This window comes from Buceros rhinoceros, unplaced genomic scaffold (assembly GCF_000710305.1).
Source record: "Buceros rhinoceros silvestris isolate BGI_N320 unplaced genomic scaffold, ASM71030v1 scaffold15350, whole genome shotgun sequence".
Classification (NCBI taxonomy): domain Eukaryota; kingdom Metazoa; phylum Chordata; class Aves; order Bucerotiformes; family Bucerotidae; genus Buceros; species Buceros rhinoceros.
In genome coordinates, this window is record NW_010389189.1 from 23340 (window position 1) to 37100 (window position 13761).

A 13761-nucleotide genomic window follows, 5' to 3' on the forward strand; every position below is an offset into this window, starting at 1 on the left:
TGCCATGGTGGTTTCATCGAGGTGGTATGCAGAAGCATCGGCCAGTTTCCAGACTGTGCTTCCTGCTGGAAAGCTGCCTCCAGACTATACCAAGGTACAGCTACTGTAAGTCAGAAGAATCCTCAGAGCCTCACAAAGCTCTCTGTAAATGTGAGGCCTAGAAAAGGCAAATTTTTAATGCTGCAGCCAATTTTCCTTAAAGAATTCACCCACCAAACAGTGGTTCATCATAAGATGGTCCTACACATAAATGAAGAGAGATGTCATGAGTTATTGCAAAGTCTTGCTAAAACACAAGAAATAAGTTTCAGCAGGCAAGAGCTGTTCCTCCAAATGAAGCCAAATCTAAGAGTTCCCTGGTCACAAAACTCTGGTGTTCCAACACATGCAGCCATTGAGTTGTGTTTCTGCTCTTGCTCATGGCCCTAAATTTCTGTCGTTGGGTCTGATCCATGTAGGTCACAGACCTAGTAATCCAGAGAAGGCACTACCTTCTTCCAGCTTTCCACCTCCCTCTGTGCTACCACTACAGCATCCTATAAAAACACTTCCTATACACAGCAATCACAATAAGGGTGTTGAACTAAAGTAGGTGTCAAAACTGCGAATTCCAGACTGAGTTTCCACCAGCAACTTGGAAACTCTTATAAAGTCTGTGTTTGATTTGGATGGTTCGAAGTCACCAAATCCAGGCTCATTTGTGGGACTTTCCCCCCATTTTCCAGATCTCCCAGCACTGGTAATTACTCTCACTGCTTCCCAGCTTCCACACTTTCAGAGTCAAAGCCAATGTAGGGCACCTTCATAAAAACAAAGTAGAAAGAAAACATCTGCTGCCCTTGATGGGGCAGCATCAACAATTTCAACTGAGTGGCCTTGTTCCTTCCTTTCAGCTCAGGTAACTGTCACCTCTTAGGGAAAAATATCTGCAGGAGACCTCAGTTTTGCAAGGAGCCATAGAAGATTTTTCCTTCCTACACTAATTTCCGATGGAAGCAAGTAAGAGCAAACTCTAAACTGTGTAAAAAATTGTAATTAAAACCCGTCACGGACAAAGACTTGCTCCCATCCAGCTTACAAAATAAGAGTCTGCTGAATTACAGGGGTTTGGGTATCTGCTGAGGAGTTCTGGGTCTCCGACAGAACAGGAGGCTTCCAGGGCAATACATCACATGGAATACACAGGCTACACCACTGCAATCAGTAACCCCATACGGAGCACGTCGTAACCAAAGTGAGCTCTGTCGTCTTACCTCTACAAGGCTTTTTGCCACTGTTTCAGCATAGTTTAAGTATTTCTCGTTTCCATTTCGCACCTTTTAGTTCCTTTGGTTGCACAATTTTGTTGTTGAGTTTGAAAACGTCTTCTGGTGAATAGTTATTTTATCGTAGAGAACTTAACACAACTGTAACCACTTCTGACAGCATTTTCCATTAGGGGGTCTCCAAAGCTTTCCAAGTGTCTCTAGTAACGTTGTATTTTACAAGAGAGACTTGGCCACCAAGAGAAGAAATATCATGGCCAAACTAAACCAACAGAAATTGGCAAAAGAGCAGATGTGATCATCTGGATGATGTTTACATCATTATTTTTGCAAATAGCAGGTATCTCCCTCTTGTTTCTAAAGGATATAGGGCAAGACAGAGCAAGGTCTTGTATGTGTCATCCCTGAATTAATGGATAAAAAAATATTTATAAAACGACTTCTGGAAGTGAAATCTTTGTGTTTGGTTGTTCTGACCATTTAGTCATTTGATGACTGCAATGCTGCATCAGTTACTTCTGAGTGTAACTTTACTGCCTGTCTATGTCAGCACGTTAGAAAAACATGCCTTTGATCAGTGTATGGACACAAGTGTCAGGGTGTACCTCAGAATGTGCTCTGACCTGGAGGATCTAACTAACTCATGCCTCTAAAGTTACCTCCATCCCAGCTAGACCCAATACAAACACATCGACTTCATTACCACAATTCATTTCCTGAACCGCCTGCCAAGCTTATCAGCAAATTTTTGTTTGTGTCGCGCTCAGTAGCCAGATTTTTGATCTCATAGATTGTTTTCCCATGACTGACACTTCACTCTGACTTCCAGAGATGCTTTGCAGTGATATTTGAGGACCTGGAATTCTTGTGACTTGTGACTGTGGGCTGGGTTCTCCTTTGCTTGTTTAATACTTTCCTGTGCCTACTATGACACAAGGAGTACCTCCTGCACTGATAAAAACCGTAGGTGACATTTTCAAAACCATCTGTGACCACAAGCCTCCAAACCTACAGAACTGCCACAAAGAACTGCTTTTCAAAGGGCGTTTAGGCTTGGCGGTGGAATGAAGCCTAGTCCAATGCCCACAGCTCAGGTAAGCACCTACGCTCGCTCTAGAGTGCCTGAGGAGAGCTGGGCAGGCACTGAGAAGAGGTTACAAAGCCAGAGCACTGAGGTGCTGGCAGTTGGACATAGAAACGCTGAAGGGAGGCGTGCCATGAAGGTACCCCTCTAGGAACAGCTCCCAGAGCTGACTCACCAGGGCACACGTTTTACCCCCTATCCACCTATCTAGAGAAATGGGTAAACACGGTCCCGCTGGAAGAGTTAAAGGGTATTAGTACCAAGATCCCACTAGTTTTCACAAGCCTAGTCTGGGTAGGACCAATAGGATTTCAAGGGCCTGTGGTCAGAAGGTTTCAGAGGTCTCCTCTCCCCTTCTTTAGCACCCTTCCATTTTCCAGTGTGTTTGAACCCCCTGGGGAAGCCCAGAGCTTGTTCCACTGTGCAGAGAGCAGCACAAAGTGGTTCTGCCATGCTGAGACCCATCCCCCCTATGTGAGACCCATCCCACATGCAAGCTCTGCAGATCTCTAGATGATGGCATATAGCTGAAATCCAGAAATACTGGATGTTCGGGTGTAGACAATCCTGATGATATGGCTTGGATACACAACAGGTATCTTCTCCCTGGCTCAATGGTTCTTGCTACCACCTCAGGGTGCCTTAGGCCAAAAAGCTGAAGAATGGCTCTCCAGCCTAACTGCTCAGAAACTTATCAGGGAGGCCTCGTTTCAGACCTTATTCCAAGATCTAATAGACAAAATGCAGAGGAATATTTTAATCAAGCTGGACCACAATATCTTCTCCGAATGTTGGTCGTAGGGAGGAAGGGAATGCGGCTTTGAATTTTCTGAAATTATACTCCAGTTAGCTACTGGAGAAAAGCTAGAGAGGAACTAGCACTGCCATCTCTTCTCTCAAGCCTCCTTCACATCTAATCTTCCTATTTCTATCTTCTTTGACACCAAAGATTTCTCTTCCAACTAAATTAGTTCCTATCAGCCTTTTTGGGGTAGATAATGAGCAATCTCTGGCCAAACTACATTCCTAAATGTGACCGGGCTGGTGAAGGTGTAGCCTTGAGCCAATACAACCTTGTTGCTTAGGAAGGGCTCAGCAGCGTGTTAACGCAACCTCTTTGGTGACCTCAGAAGAACAGCAGAGCAAGTTTGTGTCTGACCGCTGTGCACTAACGTACTGCAGTACATCCACCTTACCTCATGGCTGTATGCGCTACCGATTGGTCTTGTGCGGACTGGTTTAGACTTTCAGAATATGAGGTGCCCAAAAGGTAAGTTTCAGGAATTTTATATCCCTTTAATAACCCTACCTCTTAAATCTCACCGAGGGTCAATGGATCATAAGCGGTTACGTTACTCGGACATCTTGAAATTAGCTAACATCTTTTCTTCTGGGATTTTTAGCAACATAATACATGGGACTCCTGTTCTCAGAGACTCTCTTCCAAGTTCGCGAAACTTCTGTTTGCAATCCAGCATCTGGTTAGCAGAGATTGCAGTTTCAGTCAGAAAGGCTACCCGGAACCTTTGGTGAATGATTCCATCGCATAGTGTATGTAGGAAGCAGGCCTAGGTGGCAGATATATGCTCTAACCTACATTTATATTACTGGGAGAACCTGCCAAGAAACCACATCATCTGTGATTAGCAACTGAATTCCACCCATTTTGAAGACAAATGTCTCAGGCAAACCTCTTGTCCTGTGTTCCAAACACAGATTCCAGATCCTAAAATTTGCTTAGCCCTGGCTCGCTTCAAACGTGGAGAGACTCCTCTGCTGCTATTCACTACTGCTGCTGCAGGCCTTTTAATGAGGTAAACCCATCTAAATTGCCTCTTGCCATACATGCCCCACAAGGAAATGCTTGCCATTTGCGAAAGTCAAAGTCTGTATGTGTGGATTGCTCTGATCACAAGAAGACTGGCCCGTGATAATAAACTGGAACTACGCAGATGTTTAGTACAAGGACAATTGCTTATCCTACTGTGAGATAAGGTTACGTGGTGACTTCAAAGCCAACGGCCACCAGGTTTTCAAATCACAGCCTTCCATGTACTCAGTTGTTATTCTTTACACACACACACAAGAACACGCAACTTATACATGATGTTCACAGAAAAACTGCAGTAAGAAATGATAAATACGGAACAAATCTATGCAGGCTAAGAATAAAATGTTCATTCTGGAACAAGTTATGAAGCTCCTGCACAGGGCCAGCCTTCTTTGAAATCACAGGGATATCAAGTTCCTAAAGCAAACATGCTGAAGGCCAAGATACGAGTCTGCTTCTGGTTTCTTTTAGTCTAATTTCTAATAAAGTTTACTGGAGTGAAAGAGAACATAAACACTGAGGCAAGAATACCCTACTCCCAAGGCAAAACCCACTGAGTTAAAAACAAGCGCTCCGCAGGCTTCTCTAATGGGCTTTCCACCAAAGCTCTTTAAAGAGAGTGGGTTAACAGATGTGCAGAGCTCTTGGTCACAGTTAACAGCTCCCTCCTGGAAGTGACGGAACGTTCACGATGCACCCATTTCACTTTCTATCAAGGCCGCCTTTGCACTTCATCAGAGCAGAGCTTACAGAAAGTCAGTCAGACAAGACGTCGCTCTCCATGTGTGTTACTGCGATGGTGAATCACTCTCAGGGCTAAAAGCGTGTATCAAAATTTGTCATTTGAGTTAGAGTGACTTCAGATTCTAGTAACTGTTTTCATGTTTGTGCTCTGGATGTACTTCAGCAATACCATCAAACTGCCTCTCCCCCTTCACACTAACCAATTTTTTTACATCTTGTCCCCATCCAAAATAAGCAATAGCTTGGGTTCAGCCCCATGGAGATCACAAGCAACTGAAATAAATTATTTCCAATGCTCTGCTAAAGATACCTCTGATAGCATCAGTTATTAAAAACAAAACCAAGACCATGAAACACATTTTCCACCAAAGAAAATTAAATGTCCATGGTTTGTGCATGAAAGGAAATCTAGGTATCGCTTATCTATTTTTAAGAGAATACCTTTAAAGAGAACTGCCTATTGCAGTTAAGAAAAACTAAACTGCTACCAAAACTGTCCTCTTTCAAAGATGTTCAGTGGTAACCATAATGTACAATAACACAGGGTCATATTTTTTATCCAGATGAAGCTAAAATTGGAAACAGAAATTGGTATAAAAATAAATTCCATTGGGATTTTGCCATCAGAGCTGTAAACATGTGGCTTTTGATAATACATGTTTAACTCAGTTTTTCATATGAAGCCAGGAAGCAAATGTGGATGAAGCTGTACTTGAGAGCAGTGACTTTCCAGGTGACAGCTTAGGTATTTATTGCATTTTAATCACAGTGGGCTGGAGTGAGTAGCCGTAAGTTCTGTGCATCACTTGAGGACACATACTAAGAGCAGAGTTCCACCCAGCAGTAGAATAATAACTGCGCTTTGAGAGTGTCTGGAAGTTAGAAGTGCCTCAGCATAATTTTTACCTCGGCATTTACATTCTTCCTCAAAGTTGAGAAAAATACACACGTATTATAAAAATAACCGGGGGGAAAAAACCAAATCACACTGAATCTTTGGGGGTTTTATTATTTTGCAGAAATCTAACTACTTCCTGAGCACTCAGAAGCCAGACGCTACTTAGTTAAGTTCCAGTTCATAAACTTAAAAAACTAGCTGAAATAAAAATAGGAAAACCAAATAGAAACCAGTGCTGTGAACTAGTTAAAATAAAAATAGAGATGAGAGCTGTGAATAAAAAGTGTTTGGGTTTGCTTTTTTCCAAACTCGTATATTTATGCAAATATATGAGAGTGCAAAATTCTAGTAATTTTTTCTGGGATTATGTACTACAGGGCCCTGATAATCTTTAAATGACGAACCCAAATGGCCTGTTGGGGCACCAATAAAGTGTTAATATTGCTAACGAATACTGAGATTGCCAGAGATGTTTCTTTTCACTTCACTAGAAAAAAACACAACAGATAAGACCCCACAGTGTACAGCTAAAACAGTAATGAGCCAGGAAAACTACATAACGAATGTCTTTGTGTGAGCCTAATCCATTCACTTGTGTCTGCGCTGGAAAAAGATCTCAGCTGGCAACAGACACTGAGAACTGAATCTGCCAAGAGAAGGACTTACCCTTTCTCGCTGAGGTGGTCTTTCTTGGAAGGACCAGCTCAGTGTGATACTAGTGAGAGAATACATCCGGGAATGGTACACCCTGGACCTTGAAGTTCAAGTGGAGGTTTCTAGCAAAACTCCAGGACAGTGTCTCAGTCCAACCCTCTTTCCAAAACATCTGATTAAGACTTGGCAGAGTGACAAGGTAAACGAGGGAAAAGAGGCTATTGGCCAGACAAGTCAGCAGGGAAGTTCACTGATGTCAAGACCTCTCACTGCTGACATTTTTCAGTAAAGATCTCTCTGCTCCTCTCAGAAGCTCCACCTTCTCACAGGCTGGGATTGAACGGGTGGTGGGCAGGAGAGGTGAGGAGGAAGAAACGTCTAGCTTCCCCCACCTTTTCTCTTCTCGCTCTACCAGCTCCTTACCACTCAGCTCAGCAGCCGTAACAGGTTCTCACAGCAATCGCAGTAGTTCGAACTCTGAGGGGGAAAAAGCGACACTCTACCACATAAACAGCAGTCCTTTTCTTTGGTTTAGAGTCTATTATTTTTATTACAGACACTGCTGTCACTGTTGCAGTGCATTTTCTGTACTTAAAGGTGGAGGCTGACTTTTCAGTTGCTAATCTGGCACTGGTTTTGAACATGAAATTGCCTTCATATACAACCAAAACGCTGATGACATCAGCAGAAAGAAACACATAGTTCATATAAACATCCAAGTGGCTGGTTAGAAATCTTCAGGACAGGACTATACTTTGTGACTTGCTGAACAAATTAAATACAAACAATGCTTCAGAACACAGCGAGGGATAGGGTCCGAGTCCATCCACCCTCCTTGCTTGTAGTCACTGAAAACTAAAATCCTTTCGATACAGAAGCAGGGCAGTTTCCATCTGCTGCTTCACTGTACGATATCTAGTCAGGAGTCAAGTGAGAATTGGGAATGCACGAGAAACTTCCAGTCAATCTCCACAAGCATGAGAAGCTGGTAACCGTATCTTTTACTTTTTACTGCTGCGTTTTGGGGTTAGCTTAAAGCAATTCCTTGGAAATGGATTCTGAAATATCCCAAGGGCCTGTGCAACTCAAAAGGTACCTTTCTGTCACATAAACTGCCACTATATCAGGCACACTATCAATCTAGAATTTCAGTTGGTTCTGAAGAAATTAGCTCCTCAAGGACTAATAAATTATTCTGTATTTTTCCCTAGGATCTGAACGAGCTCTTTCCTCTTCCTTCCAGGTTCTGTGTAAGGCTCCAGTTATGTGAATGTCCTAAAAAGCATTTTCACTCTGAATAAAGACAATTATTTTAAGTTTACACATAGATATCTTTTCCTTAAAACCATCTCAGTTTAAGCTAAACACTGTAAAAGACTCCCAAGATTTGGCATAATTTTTTATGAAAATCCACAGAGAGCTCTGGCTGACCAATTACAGTTCTTGAAACATGCTCGATAAGAGCTTGCTCTCTACCAAGCACTCCCCACAAGCACTACCTGCCAAAATCAGTCCCTTCTAACATCAGTTATCTATGTAGAGAGGAAAAGATTTTCTTTTTCATATGTTTTTACTCTTTCTGTACTCATTCTATTGCCAGTGCAGCTTCACAGATATCATCAGCAATGGTTTAACCCACATCATGTTTCATTTAAATGCCTATATCTAATTACTCTGTGATAGCATAGTAATACAACATGTGGGTCTGGGCCTCAGCACAACAAACACAATGGAAAATCCATGCTAAATACCCAGCAGGCTTTCCTTTCGTAGCCTTGCGTTTTGGTTCCTCCATTCCTGAGGCCCCAGCATGCTCTGTTCCTGCCTGAGAAGCCAGTTAAAATACACTAGTATTTTTAAGCAACTAACCTGAAACCTGCATTCAGTCTCCCCAGATCACTGCTTTCAAAAGCAGTGCCTCACTTGCTATCTCTCCCCATTTTTTTTCCTATCTGCTTCCCATCCCCTCAATCCTCCTTTTTTCTGGACAGCGCCTGGTCTTTTCCCAGCTGCAGCAGGCAGCAGCATGACTGACAGGTTAGTACCCTAAACCTTGCCTCATTTTGTAAGAAAGTAATTAGAATTACAGTCTTGAGGGGAAGAAAGAACCCACAGACTCAGGTTCACTCAAAGACTTCCTTTTCAAAACAATGCTTTAACCCTGGTCATCGCGGCTGCTGTGAATTGGAACTATTACACTCCTGAACTGAACAGCCTTCGTAGCAGTTTAGCGTATAAATCTCAGTTAGCAGAATTGTAACAGCAACACCGATTCATTGCTCTTGAATATGATATTTGTCTCTTGGGTTTTGAATCACTTCCTCGTGCGATGGTCTTCAAAGCGCTTTCACAACCATACACCTACTCAATACCACCTCTGTGAGGTAAGTGCTACACTGAAGATTGCCAGGGTTGTACAGAGAGAGAGAGAATCAAAACATGGAGCTTGTTTCTTTATTAGACAATGCTGGAGGAGGAAAGGAGGAAGGGATCTAGCCTGCATGTGAGAACGCAGAGGAGAATTACTGTAAATGAATGGTTAATTCTATTACTTCTCTCTGATGTCACCATTTCCTCCCAACCCCTCAAACTAGGAGCTTTTTCCCCTCTTATCAACCTTGTTACCTTCAGACTATCATAACTTAGAAATCTTGAGATTGACACATTTCAAGTTTAGCAGGAAAGCTCAATCTTTTCTCAGCACAAATCTGTAAGTTTTGTAGCTGACTTTCTCTGAAAGCTCCTTTGTTTATACGTTTACACCTCCAGCTCACTTCAGACACCTACCAAGACAAAGGCGTGATGTGATGTGCCCAATTAGATGCCACCTATCTTCAGCAGTTTCAGCATTAAACCTCTGTCTGATCCTGCCAAATCACACCTGGCAAAGCCTGCATTACCTCCATGACTAAGAGTCTCCAGAGCTTTCATTGAACTGTGTTGAAGTCACCAAAAAAAAAAAAAAAAAAAAAAAAAAAAAAAAAAAAAAAAAAAAAAAAAAAAAAAAGAAATCTTACATTTAGACAGGAGACAAAAGCCATCAGAATCTATAAGGAAAGTGAGGTATATTTTTTTGTTTGCGAAGTACAAAGCCTACCTCTTTCTCCTGGTCTTCCTGGTTGACCAGGACTTCCTGGAAACCCTTGCATGCCTGGTGATCCTTGCTCACCCTGTGGCCCTGGAGCCCCTGGCCGACCTGGCTCACCAGGAGGTCCTGCGATGGTTCTTGTTGAGACGGACTGGCTTGGAATCTGGTTCAGAATTGAGTTATATCTTGCCATATGACCTGTCAGGAAAAAAATTTCCTCGTTTTCAAGTTGCAGCAGAGAATCTGGTTTAGCTAAGTGTGAACAGAGCCCTGGCAGGTCCTCAAGGCTGTGGTCTGTCAGTCACACTTTGATAATATGAAGTTTTGCACTTGGTTTAGGGATTACACAGAAAAGGGGAAGAACTATCTTGTAAAATTTAATGCCCTTGCTTTGATGGAGGTTTTTCTGGTATTTTATTGTCTGTAAAAATCTAAAATTGTTACAGCAGATGCTTCTGTATGCTATAATAGATTGGAGATAATTCAGGCTTTTTTATTTTACATGCCTGATGCTAATCAGCTCTCACTGGGAGCAAATCCAGTTGAACATAAATCTAGTCAGAACACAAATCTTCTTTAGCTTAAAATTAATAGACCCTCTTGGATGGTCTAAAAAGCACCATATTTGTAAGCACTGTGGCAGGAAAAGATCCATTCTAGAGACAGAAACACAGGAATTATTAATGCACTTACCCTGGATGAGTTGTTCACACACTTGACGAGCAACAGCACGCACCATTGCTTGGGACTGGAGATCACCCTGGGTAACAACCACAGCAGTGTCATAACATAATTTTTTGCATAATTTCTGTCTTGAAAACACTTAGAGCAATGAAAGACATTTATTATCCCTGAGAGATTATATCACCACACGTGAGAAAAAAAAACAAACAAGTTTTGGGGTTTCCCTGGTTCCCGCTCCTGGTTTTAGCCAGCAAACAGAGGTCTGAGAAGATAACCCTGATGAGAGATTTGAGGACATGCTTAATGCCACAAACTTCTCACCTTTAAAACATGAATGTGGCTACATATGAAACAATGTTTGGAAAAGAAGGAAAGTGTGCTTCATCGCACAGAGAAAGCTATTGTGCCTGTAAACGCAGAGAAACATAAATGGTTGGATAGAGGTTTTTGTGAGACAGAAAGCAAGACAGGAAAAAAACATGGTGGCTAACGTGAATATAGACTCACCCGCTCACCCCTTTCACCCTTAGCTCCAGGAGGACCCTATGAAAAGATTCAATACAAAATTAATTCTCATTTTGCTCTCACTCAAAATTTTTAAGTCCTAAACCGTCTCCTTTGCAGTATTACAGTAAAAGGAGAAAAAATAAACCAGGTTTCAGGAGGCTATGGGACAATAACAGACATACCATTTCCATTTCAGATCTCAACAAAATGTTCACCTTTGGCAATTACATGGCAACAGGGACTTTCTCAGAGGTGTGTCACATGCTGAATTCTCTTCTTTAAAATGGCAGCAAGGGCAGGACACCAGATGATGCATTTCACATGGCTGAAATGGGTCTAATTATCACTGAGTATAAGGAAGAGAAGGCTAATGGAAGACAAAATATCAGCCTAAAATTTGTAGCTTTTGCTGCACAAAGATTCTGCGTCTGCTATGAACAGAGTCAGCAAGGGGATTAAACTGAACAGAAAATTACGTATGACATTAAAGATAGTGTAATACTGTAGTGGATCATTACGGATTGGAACAAGTTGCCTCGGGTAGTTAAGACTTCACCAGTGGAGGTTTTTGGGGTAGGCTAGACATCTCTCAGGAAGTCCTGGAGCGAGGAAAGGTCTGCTTGAAGAGGTAACCAGCTGACTGATGCATGGTTAAAGCAATAACCTGGTTTTTTCAGAACTACTAGAGTCTAAACTTGCACAGCAGAGATCTTACATGACTGACAGGAGTAGCTACACTCTAGTTCAATATCTGGAACCTGTGTTTGGACAGGAACTGAATACTTGGCATGTTACACATAGATAGTGATAAGTTCCATAGCTCATCAAATCTTCTTAGTAGATTTCATGATTACACTTAGTAACTCTAATATCTGAAAGACAAATTTAGTATTAGCAGTTCCTAATATTAATTTTGGGTATAGAGGGTATAATTTTCCATGCAATGAAACTGATAGTCAATTTATAATAACCTTCTAGAAAAAGCCCTGACCATTATTTAGTTGTCCTGATGTAAACCAAGAGAAATCATGAAAACCAGGTTTTTATTCATGCAATATGCTCAGAGTTTGAAAATCCAAATTATATTTTTGAAATATCCAGGTTAATAAATGGCGTGCTTTGCACTTCAAGCAATTCAGGAAATAAAAGGAAAAAAAAGAGAAAGTAACTACACACAGACTACAAATTCTTAACTTTGCTGTTTTAATCTTGTGTTAAACTCTCTAATCCCCATATTCCAAACATTGTAAGATCAACAAATTAAATTTAATTATGAAGAATGAATAAAAAAAGACCAATATGATGTTTAACTCAGCCACTAATTGCAAACAGATCATGGGCTATAAATATTTAGGAGTTCTGTAAAACAGTGAAGCCAGGATCAGAAACCAACTCATGCACAACAGCAAGTATAGCGATAGTAATTAATTCTACTCACAGGAGCTCCAACATCACCTTGTGGTCCCTGGCTTCCGGTAACTCCTGGAACACCTGGAGTACCAGGTATGCCCTACAAGAAAAAAAGAGAAAGAAAGTAGTGGTCATGACAATCAACATCCATGAATGCCAAAAGAAGAAATAACTGCGTGATGGAGAAGTGCACAAAGCAGACAGTACACAGACAGTCAAAGGCCAGAGCTGCCAGGAGAGAGAACTAAGTAGTACATGTTGCAGGAGAAAGAGCGTCTAAATCACAGCTCTGAGAAAAGCACTCAAGAATAATGGACTTCCTTGCTTACAGAAACAGGCAGAAATTGCTGAACTGCAAGACTCAATCCTGTGACATTACATATTTGGGGGAATGACTCAGAACATTATTTGTAAGAAGCGCAGGATTGCTCGAAGGACACTGAATACCATCAGCAGTTTCACCTAACTTCTTAGATCCATCAAGAAGGCATTAATCTTACCTAAGCACCCTAACGGAGAAGGATGAGCCCGAATCCGGAGGCAACATATGTCTTGCTTTGAAGGCTGAACGTGGCCTCTGTTGTCTTTCCTGATTATTCTATGAGAGCACTCGAATACCTGCACTCATCTACAGCCTCCAGACCAAGCAAAAGTTGGTGGTTCACTGCAGCTAACAATCCCAATTGGAATTTCTTACAGAAGGAAAGTAATTTCAAACGTTAGGAGCACGGATTCCCATTATATAGTGCAGTTATTGCCTACGAAGCAGCTATAGATCTACTGACGGAATAACTGTCTCTCCTTCCCATGGGAGACATTTCTTCTTGGGCTAAGCAAGAGTGAGAAGAAATTACACTGGACGAGCAGCTCTCTGCCAATTTTTTGCGTCATGAGAATTTTAACTTCCAAGGAGAACCTTTGGCCTTGGTCTATCCACTGAAGCCTAGATAACAGCGATCTACAATCCCCCCAAATCCTGCTGATTTTTACAGTAATGAATTCCATGGGCAATACTCACCATTGGGCCAGGAGGTCCTTGCGGGCCTGTGGGTCCATCTTTGCCAGGAAGGCCCTATAAAAGAGAAATATACACAATTTTATTGGCTTTTTATAGGTACTTTGTTCCATTTCATATAGCAGACTTGGGTTTTTTTTCTTTCTTCTTTTCTTTTTTTTTTTCATTTTTAATTTTTATATTAGCAACGGTGGTAGGGCTTTCTTAGAAGAAAATTCCCTTATTTGCCCTGGGGAGGGTTTATTTCTGAAGACGACCTATAGCACAGCCGATAATTTAAAAAACTCACAATACTTTTGAAGTAAGAAGCAGTGATGCAAAACTCTTTGTACTGGCAATTCTCACCTCCGAGTGAGTTTCAGTTACCATGCTGCTGTAATGAGGTGGATGGGAGCATTTGCTGTCAGACTTCTCCACTACAAAATGGGTCACGCTTCTACATCTGTTCTCACTGGCTGCAACTATTCACAGTCCCACTGATTAAGTGCTGAAAGATGGCGGTTCAGAGCCTCTCTCTCTGCCCAGCAGTGCTGTACATATGTACTAGCTATCACTGAGGTCCTGATTCAGGAAGCAGCAGG

At 41.8% G+C, this 13761-nt stretch overlaps 1 protein-coding gene across 1 annotated transcript in view; it reads right to left on the minus strand.

The window, feature by feature from the left end:
* LOC104491038 (collagen alpha-1(XIV) chain) overlaps positions 1 to 13761 on the minus strand; it is a gene marked incomplete at its 5' end in the record, with an annotated part of 47369 nt that overhangs the window by 6046 nt on the left and 27562 nt on the right. The window contains 5 exons of the mRNA XM_010133396.1: positions 9574 to 9762; positions 10258 to 10324; positions 10756 to 10791; positions 12194 to 12265; positions 13184 to 13237. Coding sequence (XP_010131698.1) covers positions 9574 to 9762; positions 10258 to 10324; positions 10756 to 10791; positions 12194 to 12265; positions 13184 to 13237 — 418 coding nt within the window. The remainder of the gene's footprint in view (positions 1 to 9573; positions 9763 to 10257; positions 10325 to 10755; positions 10792 to 12193; positions 12266 to 13183; positions 13238 to 13761) is intronic.